Genomic DNA, 25,654 nt, shown 5'->3' with positions numbered 1-25,654 from the left:
ATTTGCAATTTAATCAACGTGATGTGGGGGATTATCATGAAGCTAATGTTTAGGCTGTGGTAACCCTTAGCAGGACCTAGCCAGTGTTGTATCTCTGGAAGCTAATTTGTACCTTGTCTCATACAACTGGCACTAAAATAAAAATCTGCATTGAAATTGTCCCTGTTAATGGCTGGACGTGGGAGGTTGTAAGGGCATATTTGCTAAGGTTAATTGCATTTGCCCGCTGCAGAGCACCTTGTTCTGTCATTCAGATACTGGTACTCTGCAAAGCGGTTCTAGATGCTTCAGAGCCATGGTTAATGGAGGCTCAGAAAGGGGTGTGCCAGCTATACATTTAGGGGTTTACAAAATATAGTGTAGCATATGTTCTAAAATTAGGAGCAGGGAAACAGTGGATCCCAAAATGTGTCACTGGCAATGTCATTAAATAGCATGGCCTTTTGAAGTCATTGTTCCATGTAAGAAATGGTAACTTTCAAGGGCCTTTGTAGTGAAGTGGCACAAGGACTCAGGAAACAGGTTTCAGTCCAGACAAGGACAACCTTGGGACTGCAGAAGACTCTTGGTTACCCCATTCAACTTACATCTCAAGAGGCCAATGACTTGACTGAATGAGCTTCACACTTAGGTTTGGAGCTAAGGAAAACATGCTAGGTCATTTTTCAGTATGCACCTGCCATTCCTTTAAGCTTAAAGAAAATGTAAAAACAAATGTAAAAAATCAATCAATCAATCAACCAATCAAATCAGACATTCAATTTGTCCATTAAATATGTTTTTTGATGTGGCTCCAAAGTTAATCTACCCGTGTGTCTGGGAGAGCTTTAGGGCACTGTGCCACATATTGCCAATCTACAGTGGGCAAAGGGAATGACGATGTTAGAGCAAACCTGTGGCCTCAACAAAGCACTCAAGACTCAATATCTAACCACCAAGTACATCTGTTACACAAAAGTGCTACCATTAACACTGGTGGTTACTGTAAAAACAACATCAGTAAGAAATAACAGATAGTACAAATGTGAAATATCTTATTGCTAGATCGAAGGGGCGCTAAAAAATGTCTCTATGATGAGATGGCTTAAACAGATTCAAAGTGAATCTCAACAAGAATACATTAGTTCAGACTGACATTTTATAGCCATAACAAATTACTCTTTAAAGCTGGTACACTGTAAGCTTAAATTATCATACCTAACATATTTCAACCAGCTGCCTCTTGTTCCTCGTTTTATATAGCCGTTCCTTATCAGCTTGATTTCAATCAATATTATAGTCCTTGCCTGAGGCTGCAGTCATTTTGTCCTCTCAGCACTTCGTCTGACAGGAGCACAGATCAACACACAATGCAGCTCTTTTAAAAAATGTTTCATGAAGGTTAGTTTTGTAAAGAACAATTTGAAACAAGAGTGTTTATGTTAATAAGTCTAAAACATATTCATTTGTTTAGGCACACACACACACCACACACACACAAGAAATGATTGAAGTGTTTGTCTGTACTACTGGTATACGCCATGCTCTCACATGGTAGTGTGGCAGATACCAGAGAAACTGCAAAGCAAAAGCAGGCATTTTTCTTTCACTCTAAAACAACGCTTGAACTGGGACTAATCCAACTTGTCCAATCCAATTGAGTTCCTTTTCAAATTCTGCCAGTAGCAAGCAGCTCTTATTCATGGAAGCAGACCAGGACTCATTTAGGTGTGTGTGTGTGTAACACACACACACACGTTCACACAAACTGAAACCCAAGGGCTATACCAAGATAGAAAAACAGGTGATTAACCACGGGAGCAGAATACAGATAAGACAAATACGATCTGAATGAAACCACCCTTGTACTAAATGGTCTGAAAGTAACAGGAGGCAACCCTTCATTATCTTAAGTCTCCCCTTGATTAAACAGATACAAAAAGGCATTCCCCGTTAGACCTCCAGCGGTGGCTGTAAGCAAAAGTTTGCAAGCTCTTTCTCTGCTTCTGTGCATTTTTACACATGCTCCAGCTGGCAAGCTAACTTGGAGTTTGCAAACAAACAGGGGGGCTGTAGGTGGTCTAGATGATGTACTGAAGGTGGCTTATTCACTGGCCTTTCCCCTCTGGAGGCATGGGTTCACTTCACAAGTGAAACGAGTTTAGTGGTCTCAAGAGTAGAAATCACTAACCCACCACACAATTCAACACCAATGACAGCCTTTACCTGAGGGAGACTCAGGACGGAATGACAGGCTTTTTTTTTTGGCAGGATACAATGATTAAAACCCCCAACAAGAATTACAATGCAGACTCCCACATACAGTAATATACAAGTTCATGTGATCAGTTATTTTTGGATTAAAAAAAACTGAATGACCTTTATTATTTGTAGCAGTATACACAAAGCCATTAGCAGTGAGCAGAGTGAATAAAGACACTGAACTCCTAACCATACACAGCTGCTTCCTCTTGGAACAATTTGTCCCAAACTTAAGAAACGTGAACTGTTTTGGTAATATTAAAAAGGTCAGTTTTAACAATACTCTTTTAAAATTGACTTGCACAATACTTTCTGTAGTAGTTCTACAAGTATATTATGATACACTAGCAAAGTATTTTTCTAGTTAGCATGCTGATGCAATGCTATTACTGTACTGTATTTTTGATCCGAGGCTACCTGCCCCCTAAACACTTGCTTGCGTTTGCCAGTTCCTTTCTACCTATAATCCAAGCACCCTAAGCCTAATAAAAAGAGTACTTTGTTTTCGAATGATGTTTCTCCAGCTGGGGACCTAAGGTTTCTCTTCTAATTGACAAACCTGAAATTCAATATTTACTAACAGTGCTCTTGGCAGGTTCTCTATTTGCTGAGCAAATACATTCTCTCTGTGCTTGCTGGAGGAAACACACTTCAACTTCACAGCCAGCTCTTCAAGGGCTAATCTTCCCCAAGGTTACACAACAGGAAGCCTTACAAAATACATGCCATGGGCTACTGGCTGAAAACCACTCTTCTGCACAAAACAATTAGGACAGATTTATGAAGGTCTTTACACCAAAATGAAGTTATGCAAGTAAAATAAAACTGCTTCACAGCAAGAAACACCCCAGGCTTTATTTAAGGACTCAAGAGAAATGTATGCCTAAATTGTTGTTTGTTACTTGCAACATTAAAAGTTTTATTTTCTTCATAAAACGGGTGTAGATTGCATTTTAGAGCAAACACCTTGATGAAAAGTGGCCCTTTGTGTCTTTTCATTTGTTTTGTTTGAGGGTCCAGGATTCTCAACTAAAAAAATGGAATGTCCCAGAGAAAATTGTTGGGGTCCCAAATGTTTGGGGTCCCAATAAAGTACAAAGTCTTAATGTTATGGTACATAAATCATTTTATGTATTTATTTATTAAAAGTTTTGACACAGTTTTAACAATGGCAATAAGGAACAAGCACCAAACGTCACAAAAAGTATGTTTTTTTCTGTATAAAAGAAAAAAGAACAGAAGAGCACAGCAACAGAATCCACAAAAGCAAAATTCCATAAACATCAAAGGACAACCAACCATTCTACTCAACCAGATATCCCCCATTGCTCTCAACCATTCTACTCAACCAGATATCCCCCATTGCTCTCAACCATTCTATTCAACTCGCACTGTCCCTGTCAACACATGGGTCTTAAAAACAAATACAGTAACTATTACCAAATCTTGGTTAAAAACTTTTAGTCCAGTGTTTCATAATGTTTCCTTTTTCACATATTTTTCATTCCACTGTTTTAAGGACTCTATATGAAGAGCGTGTTCAGTTATTTAGAGTAGATGACAAATTGTACCAGCAATGAAACACAGGAACTGTGAGGATGCATGTTTTAAGGTAACCAGTTACTCAGCACTGCAGGTTCTAACTTGATAGATAGCTGATAATTCCCCTAGTATGCAAACACAACAGACCAAGTTTTCGTGAAAGTTGTGGTACAGTATTCTTCTGAGTTAGGCACAGATAACGGAATTAAAGACACTAAATGTATTTGTATACAGAAGGTTAGAGAGTGTGCCATACTGCTCCACCACACAGTGTCCCAGCAGGCTGGAAATCCCCGCCATAAACTCAAAAGTGGTTCTGCTGAGCAGATTAACTTTCTGCTTGACCAAATTCCATTGGAATCTATTAGAACGAAACAACGGAAGGAGGGTTGTACATATCTAGACCTCAGGCTACCTCCGAGTAAAGAGTTGCGTGCAAGGCTGGAGCATTGCCATGGGAACCTGAGCTGGGTCCACGGCAGGAATGGGCCAGGTTTCCTCTGCCCCATTTCCCCCAGCGCAGAGGGCAGGAAGGGAGGGTATACAGCAAGGGCGAGGGGATAAGCCGGTCAGGTCAAGAGAGAGTGAGAACCATTCGTTAGTTGTGTTCGTTGCGATTGTTTCTCTTGCAGTTCTGTAATCTTAACAACGTTTAATAGAAAAAAAAATGCCAAAAACACAAAAAAACAAACTGAATCTACTTAGAACCAGAGTGGAGAAAAAGCATGAATACTTGAAGATTACCATGGATAAAAAACGCAAATGTTTTCCCCAAAAAACGACATATAAAGATTATAAATTTACTTGAAATGCATTTGTTGTTTTTTCTTAGCAGATATAAAATCCAGGTTTAATCCAGGTAGTTAATATGTCTGATGCAAATGTAAGAGACTTGAGAGTATTTATTTGCAGGGTATAATTTGCCAATCCACCTACAACACATTTTTTTTTGCTTCTTTAAAATTTTTACCCTTTTTTTTTTAATATCATTTTGAGGTTTCTTGCAAGTGCTCCTCTCCTGTTACAACTGCAGAGTGGAGTGGAGGGTCCTGCCCCCTGCACAAGACTAGAGTGGGAGCAGCGAAATGGGAGGTCAGCCAGTGTTATGCACCAGTGCCTGGGGTCTTGTGGGGGTTGTAGTTCTCAGTTGTAGCAATTGAGGGTCAATAAGAGAGGTTAAATGGGAGGAATTTATGTTTTTGCTTTTAGTAAAATTGCATGTCTAAAATAAGGAGCCACAGAATATTTGCCATTTTGCCATCAAAGTTTGCAATATACTCTTAGTTTCAAATTTGTTACTTTATACTCTATAAAGCCTACAATAATTTTACTCACTTTCTAAACCTAAAGCGAAAAATCATACAGGCAATCCTACATTTGCAAATTACCCAAAAAAACACTGAAATAGGCTGCAATCTTTATTAATGAATTCCTGCACCAGTATAAAATGCCACACTGGATTCTTACAACAGAGCGCCAGTGGCTTATATAACGGTTGTCTCATTCAATTTTAACATCTTTCCAATCTGGATTATTCACAAGTACCCGTTTTTCATGAGTCAGTTCAGCTTTTTCTCCCCCCACAAATCTTACTACAGCATGAATCCATCTGGAAGCAGCAGTATCTCATTCTATCCTGGCAGGGCAGTGGTGCAAATACTGACAACACATTACAATGAAATCAAGAGAAACAAGAATCAATAATGTACATCCTCTAATGGTGTGATCAAATGTCACACAATCATCTGACTGAATGATATCATACTGATATCTGAAATGGATTACTTGTCATGCTAAGTAATACACTGTAGAGGCCTACACGTTGGTGTACAGTATTTTCAGAAGATGTTTTTAGTTGTAAACATTTAGTGTGCTTTTCTACAGTAAAATGGCATGCAAAAAAATAAAAAATCAGATGCTTTGTCTGGATGGACAGTAATGCTTGTGAATAACAGCAATTAGGGAAGTTGACTTTAGACAAAAGTGGTCTGTGACGGTACAATTAAAGTTACTGCCGTACCACAACATGGATCGTTATGGCTGTGTTACTTATTTGACAATCCTTACACTGTCAGTGCACTAGAGCAGACATTTTGAAAAGATCTTTGTAGCAGACTTTAAAGTTATAAGTGTAAAACATTGTCAGGAAGTTAACAATGAAAATAACATTTTCAAGTATGTTATTTAATCAGTTGTAGCAGCACGTGGGGATGTGTAACACTATCTTTTTCAAAACCTCGCTACTTACTCTTTAAAACTAGATTTGATGTTTTTAAATGTAGCACAAAACACTACTCCCACTTATAACACTGCAGTCAGGAGGCACCGTTAGGAGACTGTGGGTGAAACACACAGTAAAATGTAATTGCTTGGTTCTAGTTTTGTAAAATTAATAGGAGTTAAGTGAGGACTGGAGTAAACGCTTTAAATATGGTCTGGTATCCTTTGTGTTCTGTCAATTAATGAGAATGCTATTTCTAGTGGAAGGCATTATGGGTCAAATGACAGCCATGACCACAAAAGTCTTATCCTAAAGCCAGAAGGAAGAATCATTCATATGGCTAGATATTAAAACAAATGCTTCTGAACATTTTTAAATTTTTACTGAATCAGCTTCATAATCATATAATTCAGCCGGTTTTGGTGGGGGTTACGACTGGGAAGGGATGTGGGCTATCCGCTTGGCAGAAAGACATAGAAAGAACTGATGTTGACACAGCGCTCAAGCATGCAAGGTTACTTTCACACAAATGAAAGAAAGTCCGTGCGACGCTACCAACAATGGTAGGTAATGGGCAGGTAGACAAAAATGTACAGACCAAAACCGCAAAAACAAATCTGTATAGAAAAAGCAGCTAAAAATAAAAGGTTGCCCTGAACTTGCCAGTGCACTGCTCAAACTACAATGGAAGTCCTGCTGACACACCCTACCTATCTATACTTGTAGAAGTGGGATTTTTAAAAAGTTCTATACTAATCCCTGTTCTCGACAGGTGAATTACATGGCAAACCCAGATCCTGGTTTACATTCAGTAATTAGCTCTTTTTGGTTGCTCACCACACACGTTTTCCTCAAATCATTAACACAGACTTGTTTGGTCTCGCTTCTCAGCAGCCCTGACGTGTGTCAGCTGACCCCTTTTATCGTGAGACACTTTGCCAGGAATAACAGCCTGGTATAAGTAACTGACACAGACACAGCGGCTCTCCAATAACTATTTACAATTTGCCAGTGCCACAATGCTGGCATAAAACTGTAACCAGCCTGGTATAAGTAATTGACACAGACCGTTTTCATGCGCAAAGAGAAGCAAAACAGACTTAAAATGCTAATGCAGGTCCTGTTTGGAAACTTGATTTAACTCTCAAGGACTTATATCGCACACGTTTAAATCAACAGATACTGATAATGGAATAACTGATAATTGGTTCTCTAACACATCTCCAACAGAGAGTACTTACTGAGAAATGCAGGCATCAACTTGTGTGAGAAACTCGCTGAGTCCTCACTTACTGATCTGTATTCAGCACACATATATTGTAAGCATCAACTAGTGCCAAGCACTAGAAAAGCACTTCTAAGACAGTCAACCACTGCCATATTACCACTATGTCCACAGCAAGTGCATTCTCCCTTTTGCAGTTATGGGTACAGGATAACAATAAGAGCTTTCTGTGCTCATTTGCATTGTTACTAATGGACTGAAATGACTTAAAACTTGATATACAACTTTGTATTTCTCTCAGATTTACTTCCAGTTTCAGTATTGTTCAAAATCACCATGTATTGAGGGCAGCAACAAAAGGAGAACAAAACAAGAGACTTTCTTTTGATGAGAGAAATTACAGACTGAATACGATTTATTATAATGAGATGCCCGTTTGTAGTGCATTCCCCAGTAAAAGCTTTCACTAGAATGCTTTCTAGATTGAGAGTACCCTAGATCATGTTTCTTACAACTAAACTATTAACGTGTTTAGGAAATGTAATCTCATTTGGGAACCCCACAATATTTGTTTTCTTATTTTTAACAGGAGAAATAAGGCTATTTGTAAAATAAAACTAAATAAATAAATAATAGCGAGTAATGCAAGAAAACTATTACTGGTTCTAATACGTCAATCTCTGAAAAATTTAAAGAATTGCTATCTTGGCAATAGTTGTGCCAATTGAGTCTGTAGATTAAGAGCTATACTGTAAAAAACACAAAACTGAACTGTCAAGAAAAACGAGAGTAAAGATACACACCAGGAACATAACATACTGCCATGACAACTGATCATTATCACAATATCCTGGTCCAAAACACCTTACACAGTGGAAAATATGAACTTGGTCTCAGATTTAAGTTCCAGCAACAATCCCAAACACACTGCAACAACGAATACTCTACTTAGATAGGAAAGTCACAGCCGGACAACTGACAGTGCTTGAAGTCTCAGCTGAGAATCAGATGCTACATAAGAGGCCAAGATTCCTCCAGAAGTGGATCACCTCAATACGAAGAAAAAAAAAAACAAGTTACAGGACTGAAATACCAGTTATCTTAATATAGTCTTCTTGTTTAAATTTATTTTGTTTCAGTCAGCACATCCTTATGACATTTTAAAACTCCAAAGTTTGATGCAACCCATTGGCTCAATAGAGCTATCAGAATAACCTCCAAGTACATCTGGTATCCAAGAGTGTAACCACGAACCTGTTCCCCTGCAACCGTCTGGTATACAAGAGTGTAACCACGAACCTGTTCCCCTGCAACCGTCTGGAATACAAGAGTGTAACCATGAACCTGTTCCCCTGCTACCCTCTGCCTCTAGTGGGTGCAGACATACATCAGTAAGAAATACCACATACCTGTAGAACTAAATGTTATATTGAATGGTTACATCCATATGTTCCAGATGTGTTCCCCCTTTCATAATAGAATGTGCTATTTGTGTTCCACCTTATAACGATAATGAAAGTGCTAGTGGAATGGCATTATGGTACAAACGGGAACCACATCTTTAACTGGTTCCACTCAATGAAGGGCCGCACTGTATCCATAAACCACAGAGTTAAGAAACAACTTGACATTTGAAAAAAGTAATGGGTATTCTAGGCTGCACATAGATTCTCCACATGAAGCAACTTTCAGAGAAAGCATATGAACACATACGGCATATTACTGCTGTTAGATTATCTTTGCATTCCAGAATCAGAAACAAAGCAGTCAGATTCGGTTTAATGAGTAAAGGGTCATTCTGTGCCAACTCAGCAAGAGCTTCCCACCTCAAGATGTTGACTTTGCTTATATTTTGTGTAGTGGAAGACACAGGTCAATAATGAAGATTTGCTGAAATACATCCCCTTTTTTAAGGGGTTGGGGCAGGGGGTGGCGGTATTCACACTTGAAACATGTCTCATTTTGGAGTGACTTTGAGGATGTAAAAATGATATTTATAATGTCAGTAGCCCTATGGATGATTCTGTACATATAGCCAAGTAGGGCTTCTGTAGAATTCATGCAAAATAAGTACCACCACTTTAGTATTTCTGGGTTGCTGGGGGCCTTAAAATTGAAGAATGGTCCAATTGTCAAATTCCTGAGTGATTTTTACTGCATGTTTCTTCTAAAGTAGAAGAGAAATCACTTTCAAATTGCTTAGGTGTGCTCATAATTGAACTGCCTTTCTGTATGCAGCTCTGCTAAACCCCACAAAAAGGCTTCAGTACTGAAAATGGTCCCATCTTTGAAGGGCTGAAACCCCTTGTGGGACACAAGTTAACAAACTGACCTTTAGTGGGCTTATAGATGAGGATTGTGGTAAAATCATTGACTTGGTAATCTGTCTCCTTCACAGTTTAATAAAAATGTACAAACATGAACAACATGCGTTTATGTTGTTTTGGGTTATATTGTACAAAATTAGCAAATAGTTTGAATTTAAGCCAAGAGAAACCATAAAACATGTATAAATGAATAAATCCATAAAACTGGTTTGTCACAGGGCTACAGAGGTACTGTTCACCTCTTATTTCTTCTTTGTTCCCATCTTTAAAAATGGCTATAAAGTAATTGAAAGCTGAAATTGACACACTGCACTTTTTTGTTAAGACTTTCAGAATAAAAACTAAATGAGATCCTTTCATTCGGTTCCCATGGTTTCAATTAGTTTTTTATCATAGCTTTGTTTCATTGAATTCAAACACTGAAATGTGAAACTAGTATTACATTTCAGCTGAAAGAAAGAAAGAGAAAGGAATGCTTCCCACATTTTATAACATTTTTTTAGAAGGTTCTTTGCGTCAAGCTCTGTAGGGTTTATGAAGATTTAGGGTTAACCATTGCTCAGTGAAGAGGTATCCGTATGTTAGGCGATTTAAGTCTCAACTCTTTTGGTCATTATCACCCTTCCTGCTTGTCTTAAATGGTTTCTTCAAATAAAGAAGTTGCTCTAGATAAGTGCTCACCTACATATATCCTCCACTGCATCCCTGTTGCTAACTCACAGAAGCATTGACCAGAATAAAGTTAGGGAGAGGATTTTACTGAAAGTCTGTGGGAGGGCCCTGGATCAATTTTACCCAAGGAGATGGGAAAATAATTACAATGGAGATAAGAAGTATAAAATCTAACAGAAGGCATTAGTGAAAATATAAACTGCAGCCTGAAATCCAGATTTTCTTAAAACAAATTAAAGTCAGCAGGGTAGACTGAAGGAACAGCAAACAGGGTCACCAAGCTGGATTAGTGTGGTGCTGCTTAATGTGGGGCTAGAGAAGCTCAGTGATGAACACAGAGGGACACTAGGGGGCATATGCCCCTAGTAAGGCAGCAGAAACAAATGCTCAATAGAACCAAGTAGAAGCAACTGATAACAGGTTTCACAGGTCGCAGGAGAACACCTCCTACGTTAAACTGCTCAAATAGTGACAAAGTTTCAGAGAGAATAGAGGCCCACACTGATCCATAAATAACACTTCCTGAGGAAACCAAGTACTTTAACTTTTGAGATCTCATTAAACTGTAGCTCACAAAAAATTCCATAAATATAACCTGTTGTGCACTTCCATAAGCAGTTTCGAATGAAATGTTAGAAAAAACACATATTTTCTAAAACATGATTGCTGGTACCAGGTTAAAGAAATATGTGTTTACAGGTCAGGTTATCTTGCACTTCCTAGGTGATTTCACATTAACTTTCTGTTATTACCCAACCAGCTGCTTTCCTTTTTGACTGACTTGCTTTGCAGCCAGTAAAGTACTTTGAAAACTCTGAACTGATATAGACTCAAAACTTTGAGACCATTGTTGCAAACGGAAGTGCACAACAGGGAATATTTATGGAATAATTTTGTTAACTTCAATCATACGGTATTAAGCACAACCACTTTGAAGTTTGCCTGTCCAGCTGTCTTCATTTCCCCAGATTGGAGTAAGGGGACATCACTGTAAAGTGCTCCACAAAAGCCTGTGCACACTGCTTTCCAATCACATTCAAGAAATTGTGTGCTCAAGCCTGACGGCCACATTTGTCAGGCATATGAAAGCCAACAGAGAGCAGAATAGTAAAGATGAGGGATGAAGATCATTTACATCACAACAAACACTGCTCCAGGCTCATACTCAATCACGGCTCTGCAAACGCAAGCTGCAGAGGCTAGAGAGCTCTTCATTCCCAGAGAGGAGTGCATTCCCTATGTAGGATAGTCTGGCTGATATACAGCATCTCATGTCCTTGGGGAACCTGCTTCTATTATACACCCACCCCTCGTTATATCGCCCCTTGCTATACTCCAGATTCGGATATATCGTGGTCCTGGAGTTGGCTCCCCATTTTAACTAACTGCGTATGTCTTAGCTGCAAAATACATAGGCACTTAGAATTACTGTTCGTTTTATTTTGTACTGCACACCACAAACAAATATCCAAAACAATTACAATCAAAGCATTACTATAGTACTGTTATCATACACACACGCATTGCACAATAACACAAAGCAAATTAAATATCTACTTGCTGAAGTGATTTTTATTTTAGCCAGCAGTCACATGACAGTGACATCAGCTTGCTAGCAACAAGCCTGCTGGGAGTGGATTCTTTCAATGCAGAGGGTTTGGGCATTTGAGAAAGGAGAGGAAGACTCATGAAATTAATTAGAGACTTTAAGTTGATGAGAAGCAATTACCCTCTGCAGTACCAATTAAAACAGTGTGCTGGATATATATTGGACCCTAACACCCCCGATAAAACGAGGGAGTGGTTGTACAGTACTTGTTAGCCTATTTGTTATTCTATGGGTCTCTCGCTATATCGTGGCCCTCAATATATAGTAGATTTATACTGGACCCTGACAAACGTGATATATCGCAGTGTATTTAGGTGCCTCCTGTTAGTCTTGAGCCATTATAATCCACAGGCCATGTTCACTGAGTTGAAAGATTTTCGGTATAAGACACTGGAACTATTTAAATCAATTAGTAGTGCTTGTGTGAATGTAAGGGCTGTATGAAGTGCTTTACATGCCCACTAAAAAGAATGTCAAGCCTGTAGTTGGACCCCTCTTTCATATGCTGGTGCATGGAGAGGTCCTGTGTCCCATGTCTCTATTCCCTTTTGAAAGCCAGACCCTCTGACTCACAAAATGAACAAGCCAGCATTGACTTTAGTAAAGTACAGGGAAACCCTACAGTAGGTCCATCTTTTTCCTCATTTCAATCCCATCAACTCTACTTAAGTGAATGGGCAAGCTGCGTAAAACCATTGTGAATTGCAATTCTTTCTGAGCAGACCAATCTAGCTCTGATCCAAGTGACACTGAGTGATCCAAGTGACACTTAACACTTGGATCACTCTGGCAGGAACAGTTTTCAACAGCAGCCAGACCACTTCCTTCCCTTTCCGTGGCTCATTTTTAGTCCTTCGATCAACGGACCTCTAGAAGATAGGAATCGCACACAACTTGGTGAACATTTACTCGAATCACTGTAGTTCATTGATTTCTTTGAATGGTCGCATGAATTCAACAAGCCATGCTGGAATGTATTTGTCCTGCACTGGAATGTAGCCAGTACTGTAAAAGTAACATCTCTTCTTAAACTGTGCCAGGGACCTGGTTTAACAAAGCACTTCAAAGACAAGCCCCTCCAGCAGCACAGTGCCCTTATACCACCATGTCGCTACAACACCATGCTAGGGCTTTTCTGAAGTCCTGGCCTCGCTAAAAAAGAAGAGCGCTGCCCACTGAGCAGGAATTAACACAATCAGAAGTAGGTCTTCCACTGAATAACTAGGCTCATCTTAAATCCACTACAAATCTCCCAAACCCCACAATCTAGAGTTACCACGTTCAGGTTTTATTAGCAGTTGATCTACACATTCACCATCAGCTGTTTCAATAACACACATTAAAATGAGGGCTTGTTGGGTATTATGCTAAAGGCTTACAAAACACCCTCTTCTGTTTAGAAGAAACCCGCTGCTTTAGCTTTACTGTTTTGGCTGTAGAGCAGCAACAAAATGAAGACCTTTTTTTTTTTTTTGAGATCTTTTTTTTAATTAAACTTTTACTCGGGAGCTTTTGCCAAGAGAGAGAATATCACAGTGTGTACCGATTGATGTGTTGTATACTACACAATACGACAGTTTTACTGATTGTCCTTAATCACTACACTGTATAGAGCAATCTTTGAGCAATTCATGAATTACTTGGTTCCCTTTACTCCTGTCAGTTCAGCTGTTAGTGCAGCTGAAAGTATGCAGCTGCTCCCAGAGAGCTCAACCTGGCAGAGGAGCTTGTGATGAGCACTGCCCAGGGCACAGGGTACAAGTGACAAGGGTAATAAGGGACTTTTCCAAAGTCCATTATTAAATAAAGCTTAACTCTGCCTCATTGATTTCACAAGTGAATGCAGGTTTTAAATAATTAAGAGGACTACTCAGTACAAAGCATAAATGGAAGAATACATGAGAGGAGGACTCAATTGGTGGATATAAATAGATGAAAGAATACAAAAAAACTGACTGCATGAATAAATAAACAACTAGACAATTCACACATAATAAATGTACATCCATTTGCATTCTCAGGAGAATGTACAGCATGAATGTATGCTGGAAAAACGGACATTCATAGAATAGATTAGTAGCTTGATAAATGAAAAACAATTGGATACATTTTAAAAAGCATTACAATCAATGCATTAATAAACTACAGTCCTTATGCATTCCCCCAAAAACACTATCAAAGCTGGCACTGCCATCTAAACACTCTAAATAACAAAACCAATTAAATACATTGATCATTCAGCTCAAGTTCTCTTAGGTCAGCAAGTTCTGTTTGCTCAGCAAGCCCCAGTGTATTACTTTTTTGAACAGATCAATCAAAACCAATTAAAGAGATTCCATGAAAAAAAAAAGCAAAATGCTGGTCCTTACCCACAGCGGGCGCGTCGTACTCCTCTCCCAGCAGGATCTCGGGTGCAGAGTAGGCCAGAGAGCCACAGCTTGTCATCAACATGGTGCCAGGCTGGAAACGGTTACTGAAGCCAAAGTCAGTCAGCTTAACCGTGCCCTGCTGCCGAAAGAAGACCACGTTCTCTGGCTTGAGGTCCCGGTGAACCACGTGGAGCCGGTGGCAGTAGGAGATGGCGCGCACGATCTGAGCAAAGTGCACCTTGGCCAGGACTTCAGATACTCCCCCCTCGTGACGCATGATGTAATCGTACATGTCGCCACCGTCGCCCAGCTCCAGAATCAGGTAGAGCTTGGTCTGTGTGTCGATTACTTCGTACAGTCGAACCACATTGGGGTGTTGCACCAGCTTCATACAGCGCACCTCCTGGAGCAGGTGACCGGCCGCCATGCTGTCCAATTTGGTTTTATCGATGACCTTGACTGCCACCAGCTGACCTGTGAAGACATGGCGGGCTAGCTTGACCACGGCAAAGTGACCTTTACCCAACGTCCGGTCGAGGTCATACAGGCCAGCTATCTTCCCTTCATAACCACTTTTGGAGGCTGCCATGTTGGCGTTGTTTATAAATGTATTTTCCAGGATTGTCAATTTTTATATAGCCATGCTTAGCTCCTGGAAAAAGAGGAACAGAAGAGATTTGAGCACATTAAAAAGAGAGTGCGTGCACACAGAATATAAAGTACTGTACGAACAGAAAAGAACACATCTACTATAATAATGTTAAATAGGTTTACGTGTTCTTGGCAATCTTTTGCAGTGATCTCATTTTCATTGTTCTTTCATTAGTCTAATCTTCCTGTTTTTAGATCTAGAAAGAAACAAGTACACCGAATAAAATGTGTCAAACCTGCTCAATGCATCTCTATGGTGGGCCACTTCTCATATACGGTTTCCGTCACTGTAATCATGCCCAATACACTAATCTGAACATACAATGTCTCAGACCTTGGGCATACTCCAGTACACATTTCAGTAGTTCCTCCCACAGCTTAGGTGACAAAGAAATGAATGTACTTAATTAATTATGCATGCTACATTTAAACGTGGCCTCAAGCATGCTTGGCAAGAGGATAATGCCTGACCATTGGAGGCAATAGAGGCCCCTGTTTTGTTTTGGACTTTGGCTTTGGCAGAGATGGGGGAGGCGCTGGGTGCAAATGCACATGCATTAGCCCAAGGAAAGAAAGTTTCCAATCTCTTGGTAGACAAGAGGACACTGTGTAACAACAATAATAAAAAATGAGACCTCTGAGTTATTTAAATGATCAAACAGCTGTGGATCCCTCCCCCCTTCCCTTACCTCTTTATTAATTCTTCTGCCCCCCAGGGATGACTTCCTGATCCTCTAAAGCAGTTATAGCTAATGAAATAAATCCATGAAATGTTTCCTACCATCCCCTTACATTCACTGTATGTACAGCTATGGCTAGAGGTTTTGCATCATCTAGAATTTTAGGACTGAGACATCATTAAACTAAAATGATGTTAACATAATTTAGAGCTTTCATTTAACATCATGAATCAAAGAAACTACAACATTAGATCTCAAAAGTCTACCACAAGCCATAATAGTAGTATAGTATTTCATGTTAGATTTCGACATGTTACATTTTTCAATTTTAGTCAGTTTTTGGTTAAGTATATGGAAAACTACAATGTGGTGTGTAATTTTATATGTTAACAAAACATTCAACCACTTTCATTTGACTTGATGAAGCAAAATGAGTTAATTCTATAGGGTGATGCATAACCTTTTGCCATAGCTGTAGATCAGTTCTAAAAAATGTAAACATACCAGGTAAAGGTAAAGAAAGCTCTTATCTTGCATTCTTATTTAATGTGACAGGTCACTTCACCTCAGCAAGATGTTACACCCTTTTCTGTTTTGTTGTAATTCCTTCACTTCTCTCTTTTGTTCCTTTCTCTGTATATACTGCAGCTGCAAGAACCCAGCATCTCATGTGTGAGATTTAACACAAAGAGACAACTGGGAGGCGAAGCCTATTAAAAGGATTAAACGAGGAGGGGGGGGGCAAAATATGAGCTCCAAAGGACTACACACAGACAGAAACATAAAAACTAAAAACATACAGGAGTCAGTTGCCAGTGTTTTACTGTATTGTTCTGCTGTCTACAGAGCTGAGCCAGCACTGAATTCATCAGTATGTGTATCACATAAATGCAAGTATTTAGGGATACCCAGCATCATCTTGATTGTATTAGGGAGAGATGAAGAGCTGTAGTTGTGTAAGATAAGCCTTTCCTGGCTTGACCACACTGGCAATTAGTTATTTTGTCTCATGTGGACCGTTTCCTGGTAAAACATTTTGAGCAAAAAAAAAAAGCAGCATCCTTAAGGAACGTCCCTTAACCCTTGCTGCTCTTGAAAGATTGCAAAGAAGAGTGACCAGAATTATTCAGGGTTTAAAAGGTATGTCATATGTAGACAGGCTAAAAGAATTGAATCTATTCAGTCTTCAACAAAGAAGACTACGCAGCGACCTAATTCAAGCATTCAAAATTGTAAAAGGTATTGACAATGTCGACCCAAGGGACTTTTTTGACCTGAAAAAAGAAACAAGGACCAGGGGTCACAAATGGAGATTAGACAAAGGGGCATTCAGAACAGATAATAGCAGGCACTTTTTTACACAGAGAATCGTGAGGGTCTGGAATCAACTCCCCAGTAATGTTGTTGAAGCCGACACCCTGGGATCCTTCAAGAAGCTGCTTGATGAGATTCTGGGATCAATAAGCTACTAACAACCAAACAAGCAAGATGGGCCGAATGGCCTCCTCTCGTTTGTAAACTTTCTTATGTTCTTATGTTCTTATTCTTATTCTGGACCACACTGCTTCCAGAATGTGAACACTTTTGAGTATGAATATAGCTTGTCCCTTTATTGACAGATTCATTTATTATTTATTATACAAATCTTAGTATCGCAACTTCAATATAAAACTTCAGTGATTATTTTATTTTCCAGCTTTTCATGGTAGTGAACAAGCTTTACAAGAAGTTCAAAACAATAAAACATGAAATATTTAAAACTTAGTTTGCAGTTAAGGATGAGTGGTTATTTACTTACTGTATACAAACAGCAAAAAAAGAATGAGACTCTCAAAGTGTACAAAGTACAAAGTGAACCAATACACACTTAATTAATCTCAGTACCATGCTACCAAAATAGCACAAGTTAAGAATCATATCTGGATTGGTACAGTACCATATCAAAACCAGATCTAAATCCATTGTTTTGGATGGAATTTTTAGTCTTCTTATGTTCTCCCAGGATTTCTTCAGTGTGAAACACACATAATGGTTTTTCAATCGTAATTAAACATGGGCTTTTCATCTCTATGCCTATTTAACCTCTAATGAGTCTTCATTGAACTTACAGTAACACCAGGAATGACTCAAGCTGCTATTCAATGTGACTCTTCTTTCAATGCATGCAAAGGGCCAGACGATATCATCTTACTGATCTTCTGCTGCACAGATCATTCAAACAGACCCCTTAATCTGTTACAGGATCTGATTTATCTGGAATTGTCTAGATCTCATCTTAATTTTTTGTTCCTGGAATAAAATATTCACCCAATTGGTTAATTTAAAACAAATACGCTTCACATTTACTTGATTACAATAGCATAAACCATAAAAAGTGAATTGGGCCTTTAACATATTTACATGTACAATTTCAGAAAAGCTACAGCAAGTCATGAATACAAGGAATATAAAACAATACACAAGTATTGTATCAACGCAAAACAAAAATCAGATACTGCAGGATGAGAATCTATTAAATATTTCTAGAATTTAATTTATTCTAGCCCGTTGTGCTATCCATACCGTAGCAGAATGCGAAAACACTGACACAATATTTCACTTGTCACTAGTAATTTAGAATTTTAAAATATAGCATATGAAAATCAAAAAAAAAAATTTTTGCATCACCTAGATATTTTGATGATCACTACAGAACAAAATGAATCTAGAGCTATTGCCAAAACTCACCTAGAATTTTAGGATTGAGGCATGATTTATATATTTATATATATACTGTATATATGAGAACATAAAAACGCAGTGCTTCATGTTAGACGTAACTCAATATGTTAACATAACATTATTCAGCAGGTTTCATTTGACTTTATGAAACACAGTGTGTTAATACAATAGGTGGATGCAAAACTTGGCACAGCTGTATTTCCAAACCATAACAATCAATAAATACCCTTAATAACTGAATGCGGATTTGCAACTGCAGAGTCCAGCCACATCAAGGAAGGACAGAACGGCATATTTTGAATCACATGGCTTGGCCCAGGAGAACAATCGGGTGATGACAATCATCCCAGACACACTGCTGCTGATCTGCTACCCTATTTGAAACACAAGGCTTGCACAGATCATATTTTACTCAAGTCTTTCAAGTAAACAGTGCCAGAGTCAGTTTTTCTAGCAGATACATCCAAGAGTTACTGTGTGCACAAAAAAAAAAAAAAAAAAAAAAAAACGTTTAAATTCTCCTCAAGTAATTACACTCTCAACCAGCCTTTCAGAGCTGGGCCATTTAAATTCCATTCGTTTTAACCCTCTACATATCTGTACTGAAAAGCTTACAGTAAATTGCACCTATTTTTTACTTTCACAGCGATGAATCCTGCAGACAAACTAACACTGAAAGGAGAACACTTCAGGCTCCTCTCCTCCTGTGTCTGTGCCCTACCTAACTAGTGTTTACATTCCTCATTGGCTACCCTGCACTGTACACTGATAAACTGAATGGAAAAATCCAGCTCTGCAGCACTGTGTAAATTAAAAAGGAGAGGTGTTGCACTTTATTCCTATTTGCAGTAATAGGCATACTCTGTCCTATTCTGCCTGTCTGTCTTGATCTATTTGTGGCTGTGACAAGGAAGCTTCTCTTGTTATCGAACCCTTGGGAGATCCCAGCTTCTCACCTGGACACCCATATGAAGAGCAAACCTTTTTGCTGCACAGCACCCACTGTTGCTGGGTACAGACAAAGCGGAGGTCTCCACAGTGTAGGTTACTCCATCAAATGCAGATGTTCAACCTTCCCAATCAAGAACCTGAAGCTCAGCCCTCTCAGGACTGGGTCTGAGTGCCAGCTTCTAGACAATCCCATGTGATTTTGTGCAGCAGGCAGCCATTGTCAATACATGCTGCTGTTCTTTTGCAGATTTTGCAGAACCCTTTCAATACATTTCTGGAATGAATAATCCTCAACTGGGACCGGACACTTCACAACAATTCAGTCTCTGCATACACACACAGATTTCAGTTGAATTATTGGTAGGGTTTGTAACCATTGAAAGAATCTTCTATATTGTGGCTGTTGGTGGTCATATACCATACAGGTACAGTCAAGGGTTAACTGGATAATTTGGCAGTTTGCTGTCAATTCCATCTACATAGGCAAAAATGGGCATTACTGAAATATCCTCTAAATCCATAAGAGCGCGTCCCACCGTGGAAGGGGTTTGAGGGGTTGAAGCCACTCACTGCGGCTGTCTGTGCGGACTTGTTGTGTTGATGAGCAGACTGATTCTGTTTCCCAGCGCTGTCAATCCTTCAGTTTTCACACGAATTAATTTTTTTACTTTGACAGGCACGCGCTACACACAGGTGCAAAATTATGCACTGCATATTTGAAAGCTGATTAATATCCCACAACAACCTTGTCTCTCTAATATAGTAAACTTCATATCAGCCACTGCGGTACACGAATATGCAACCAGTACATTCCCAGGATTATAAAGTCGGGGCAGTAAATCATCAAAATAAAATAAATACAAATCCACAAAAATTAACACAACATAAACATACGCACACTGAAAATGCACAGTCAAAAACATACGCACACTGAAAATGCACAGTCAAAAACTTACCCAAAAAAGAAATGCGTGTATTCTTTTTCTAAACTAAAATATAAGCATAGCTTTTGTTCCGGGTTCTGAGTGTTGTTCTTTCTCCTTGTCAGTAACGTGTTCTCTATCAGTTAAACCCGATCATCCGTCTCTGCCTCGACTATGCTGGCTCTGAAGGTGCTCTAGGTAGCGGACGCGCGTCTGCCTGCGGTGTGCACTCCACTGCAGTGTTCTCACTTCTAAAATCTATTCAGCGTGTTTGCCCGTTGACGTCAATAGCAGCCTGACCACTGCAGCGCTCTTAAAGTGAAACTGTGGAGTTTAGGTCAGGGTTTTGACAAAACTGCGGCTTGCCGTCGTGTGTAATATTACTAGCAGATCTATGCAGTATTATCTTCTAAAAACACCGGAGAAGTATTGGGACACAGGGTGTATGTTCTCATCTTTGTCCTCTACAGGGTCTTCTACTCCTGCTCAACTTGACAGGTGGCTGGGACTAAGCTCTTTACAAAATACAAAGTACACATTCAATTTACACAGTACATACACATGGCCTATTTAAGTACTGGAAGAAAATAAATAAAACAGAATCACAATTTCACGTCAACACGGAAGACATTGAATAAAAACAAGTTTGCTTGTTTGAATGTAGTGTTTCATAGTTCTGGATCAAATATTAAAGGTAAACTAGCTAGGTTTATGTAACTATTTCTCTTTCTCTTTTCAGCTTAGTAAATGTCCCTGTTTATTTTAATGTAACACAAGAGAAAACATTTTACACTAAAAGCATCTCAAATACCCAATTATCAAGATGTATCTGTAGATGAAATGACTTTAATAGCTTATACAGTAAGTAGAAACCAGAATTTTAAAATCAATCCTGAATTTAACAGAAAGCCAGTGCAGTGATTTAAGAACTGAAAATATGGATAGCAATGAAATAGTGAAGGCTATATGTACATGTACATTTTGAAAATATGTATAAGATAAGCACTATGTTACTCATGTTCTAATAGTAATAACCCTTTGGTAGGCAGACTCAGCAGTCTGGTATTCAAGCACGCTAGCTATCCTCAACTTTCTGCCCCAGGCAGGCACTACCAAACATTTCTGCATAAATAGTATTGCTCTTGCATTCCACTTGCATTCCAAACCTCTTTCACATTTGGATCCCATCTTTCTCAGATACGTTCATTTGTGAACTATGGGGGTGTGGGGTGCCAGCGCTGAAAGAGTCCAACGAAGACTAACAAGGGCTTAAAGGAATTAGCTATGAAGACTGCCTGAAAGAACCAAATCTATTCAGTCTAGAACAAAGAAGAATTAAAGGAATCTTAAAAGTTGACAAAGTTAACCCTAACCAATACTGCGCAGCACAGAAACCAGAATCTGAGTTCACAGCTGGGACTTGCGTGGAGATAGACTTAGGACAGAAGGAAAGTGACAGAGTGGTGAGGTGGTGGAATAGGTTACCTAGCCATGTTGTCTATGCTGAATCACTTTGATCTTTTAAGACCAAACTTGACAAAGTTTTGAGATCAATTAGCTACTAGGAACTGGAAGCATAAATGGGTGAATTGGAATCCTCTCATTCTTATTCTATAATATTATGATTAATACTTTTTACACCACTGGTTTTAAGGCATAACATTATAAGACAAGAACATTGAAACTAATGGGGTCAGCTCTACAGCCTTTACAGCTACAGTCGTTCAGTGATTCGCTGGTATGTTTACAATATTGAAGCTTTTTCTTTCTGTCAATAAATCAACCTAGGGCTAATCAGCAGCCAAGGCCACAGCTTTACTTAAAAGTTAATGGTGTCAATGTGAAGAGCTCCCTCTAGAGGGATCTAGAAGAATTACAAGGACAAATTGAATAGTTGCAATTACCGGAAACCTATCTATCTATTATTAAATTATAATGTCTATTCCATGCATAAAATATATTTCGAAACTTTAAATATATACACAATAGCTTACCAGTGTCAGTCTAAAGAAGCCCTGAGGAAGTTAGACCGAGATCAAAAAAGTCAAGAAGGGGGTCCTTTTGACTGTTAGAGCTTGACACTACCGCTGAGCTCTTGTGAATACAGTGACATTGACGGTTTAAGTTACTTTTTGCAAGAAAGAAACATCATGCCTTTTTGTAGGGCATAATCAATTTCAGGCATTCATTTCTCCATTATTTTTACTAGGAATGTTGGGGAGTAACACGTTACATTTAATGCGTTTCTGCAATCCAATTCCAGTTACAACTAAAAGGACAAGAAAGGACTATGACTATTGCATAACATGAAAATCAGAAAGCATTTCAACGTGACAAACCTCACGTGTCACATGGATGAAAATGGCGTCCAAGGATGGAACGAGTGGGTTCAATAACTGGAATTTGTAACTGTAACGGATTACTTTTAAAAATGACTTTCCCAATACTGTGAATACATCCTTAAACAGGTTTTCACCATAGAGTAGATCTGTAACTACACTGCTTACACTACCAGTCAAAAGTTTTAGAACACCTCCATTTTTCCAGTTTTTATTGAAATTTACACAGTTTAATGTCTCAATGTACTCTGAAATTAAAGCATAGAACAAATAAACAACTGGAGATAAAAAAAGAAATCATGGAATTGTTTTGTTTAACAAAATTGAATCTAAATTTTTGACTCATCAAAGTAGCCACCTTTTGCAGATATAACAGTCGAACACACTCGTGGCATTCTTTCTACAATGGAAATCAAATATTGTTCGGAAAGTTCTTCCCAACACTGTTGCAGAAGTTCCCACAAATGTGTTGCACTTGTAGGTTGCTTTGCTTTCACCCTTCTGTCCAGTTCATCCCAAACCAGCTCGATGGGGTTTAAGTTTGGAGACTGTGCTGGCCATTCCATGATTTGAAGCCTACCGTCTTGTTCTTTTCTTCTAAGTTAGTTCTGACATAGCCTGGAGGTATGTTTTGGGTCATTATCTTGCTGTAAAATGAACCCCTGACCAACTAGGTGTATACCAGAGGGAATTGTATAGCGCTCCAAAATGCTGTGGTAGCCGTTTTGGTTCAGGGTGCCACTCACTCTGTGAAGGTTCCGACTCTGGATCCAGCAAAAGAGCTCCAGACCATCACGCTTTCTCCTCCATGTTTGACAGCTGGTGTCACACACCGAGGAACCATCCTTTCGCCTACTCAACAGCATACAAAAACCCTGCGGGATGAACTGAAGATTTCAGATTTTGATTCATCGGTCCATAAGACCTTCTTCCAGTCTTCAGTAGTCCAGTGGCGGTGCTTCATGGCCAAGGAAAGCCTCTTTCTCTTATTTTGCCATCTTAGCAATGGCTTTCTTACTGCCACTCGACCTGTCAAACCTGCAGCTCGAAGTCTTCTCTTCACAGTTAAAACTGAGACTTGCTTACTTCGACCAGTGTTAAGCAGTGCTTGTAGCTGTTGTCCTGTGAGCCGCCTATCATGCAAGCTGTTGACTCTCAGAAACTTGTCTTCTGATTCTGTTGCGCTTTGGGTCTGCCAGACCTCCTCCTGTCAGAGCTTCTTTCAGTTTCCAAGTGCCTTTTGATGGTGTAGGAAACTGTACTCACTGAAACCTTGGCTTTCTTTGCAATTTCTATGAAGGAAAGACCCACACTTTTAAGGGTTATAATGGTCTGTCTGTCTTCCTTTGTTAATTGCCTTTTTCTCACCATTATGATAGCAATATACTACTTCCTGCAGTACAATACTGTCCAAATAATGCTTACGAGGGTGTAGTAACACAGTCTGTTCCAACACTGCTTTTATACAGACAGAGGGTTTGTAAGTAATCAACAAAAGTTGGGACACCTGCAGGAATTGTTAGCATCAGCTTTCAAGGCTTAATTTACTTCCATTGCTGCAGAACTGTAAGTTGTTAAGCCATTACTTGTTCCCTGAAAAAGGCCTTTTTGTATAGCTCTGAAACGTACGTTATTTTTCAGTTTTTGGTAACCTAAACTTTTTTTTTTTTAACTTCTGGCAGTCTTCCGCTTACCTTTATACCATTTCAGGTTATTCACTGGACTTGAATTGCTTAAATTTCAATAAAAACTGGAAAAATGGGGGTGTTCTAAAACTTTTGACTGGTAGTGTACATTACTTAATATTTTGCATGGATTGAGACTAAATTACAAAAGACTGGGTGATTCTCAAAGGTCAAAACCTGATCTATGAATAGAAACCTGTTTGACCACATTAAAACAGAAAGGAAAGTAATGAAACAGTAAAGTAATGAAGTTGTTCGTGTGAGACTGGGTAGCAGTTTAATCACAGCTTACTGAGCTCTCAAACCACAGGCATTTCTCACTGACAGTTTAAGCTGCTGTCATCCTGCCTGTGGCTTCAGGTAACAAGCTGGTGGAAAGTTGGATAGACCTTTATTTGATCACTCATGTGAAACCAGCACTGCCAACAGCACAGCATGTCTGTCTTACACCCTATTCAGTTTGAACTGGGAAAGTACAGTAACTGGAACAAATACCAGCAACACATTAAGTTCTGCAATCAATTAGCTGCTAGGAACCAGACAAGAACTGATCTTTAAGGAGGCTGTTCATACTTTATATTTTCATGTCACATAGTTCCTTGGATGTCCCTACTAGGAAAAACAGACAAAAAGATTTGTGAAACAGAGTGTTCTAATTGTTCTGAATATATGAATAATGCAAGCAAAATTCAATTTAGGAAATGTAATAAATGTGTTCATGAAGCTCAACATGCCTATAATCAAAACATATTTTGCATTTTTATTGAGTGATTTTAAAATTAAACTGCAAAGATCGCTGAAACTTCTGAGTCAACACCCCCTGTGGCATCCCTGGTTATTTAATTAGAGCCAGAACAGCAAGGCAGCTTCAGCAAGGATGAATGGTGGTAAACTACAGAGAACATAGGGTACTGTGGCAGGCTGGCGAGTGGATAGAGGCCCAGAGACAGTCTGTAGTTCAAAAAAATAACTTTTATTATAAACAAACACAAAAATGAAAGGGCACAAGGGCCAGAACAAAACAATTTAAACACAAAAAGAAAGACAAAAAGCAAAACTTACAAAAATAACAATTTCCAGGCTGGGCAATGCCTTCACTGGAGTCAAACTTTCCAAACAACCAAAAAACCCAACCTGCTTCCTCAGCTCCCTCCTTCCAAATGAGAAGCAGAGGCCTCCTTTTATGTCAGGTGGCTGGGCGCTGATTGATCGTTAATTAAACTAATCATCTAATCAACCCCAGCCACCTGAACACAATGAACCCAGACAGGTAGGGGAATTTAACCCCATCCCTGCCAATTTCTAAAGAGCAGAGCTGTGCTCTGCCACAGGTACACACACCAAAGAAATCCTATTTTAGTATAACATTTTACATGATGGTTGGCCGTCATGCTGTAAAAGAGAAACACTTCCCCAAAAAGCACAGAGCTTTCACACCATGTTTATTCTGGTTGTTAAATGCTATTTTTAGCATTTTTCAGATAAGTTTGATAGGTTG

The 25,654-nt window shown here is 39.1% G+C and overlaps 1 protein-coding gene across 1 annotated transcript in view; it reads right to left on the bottom strand.

Annotated features, from left to right (window-relative positions):
• Positions 1-20,451, bottom strand: part of snrkb (SNF related kinase b) — a 32,645-nt gene extending 12,194 nt beyond the window's left edge. Inside the window, exons 1-2 of the mRNA XM_041221891.1 lie at positions 20,166-20,451; positions 14,207-14,858 (exon numbers count right to left, since the gene is read on the bottom strand). Of these exons, the coding sequence (XP_041077825.1) occupies positions 14,207-14,795 (589 nt within the window). The 5' untranslated portion in view covers positions 14,796-14,858; positions 20,166-20,451. The remainder of the gene's footprint in view (positions 1-14,206; positions 14,859-20,165) is intronic.
• Positions 20,452-25,654: the final 5,203 nt, after the last annotated feature.

The sequence above is a fragment of the Polyodon spathula genome, chromosome 21, assembly GCF_017654505.1.
Source record: "Polyodon spathula isolate WHYD16114869_AA chromosome 21, ASM1765450v1, whole genome shotgun sequence".
NCBI classification, from domain to species: Eukaryota; Metazoa; Chordata; class Actinopteri; order Acipenseriformes; family Polyodontidae; genus Polyodon; species Polyodon spathula.
The sequence above is the reverse complement of the archived record's forward strand: the minus strand, read 5'-3'. Positions and strand labels throughout refer to the sequence as shown.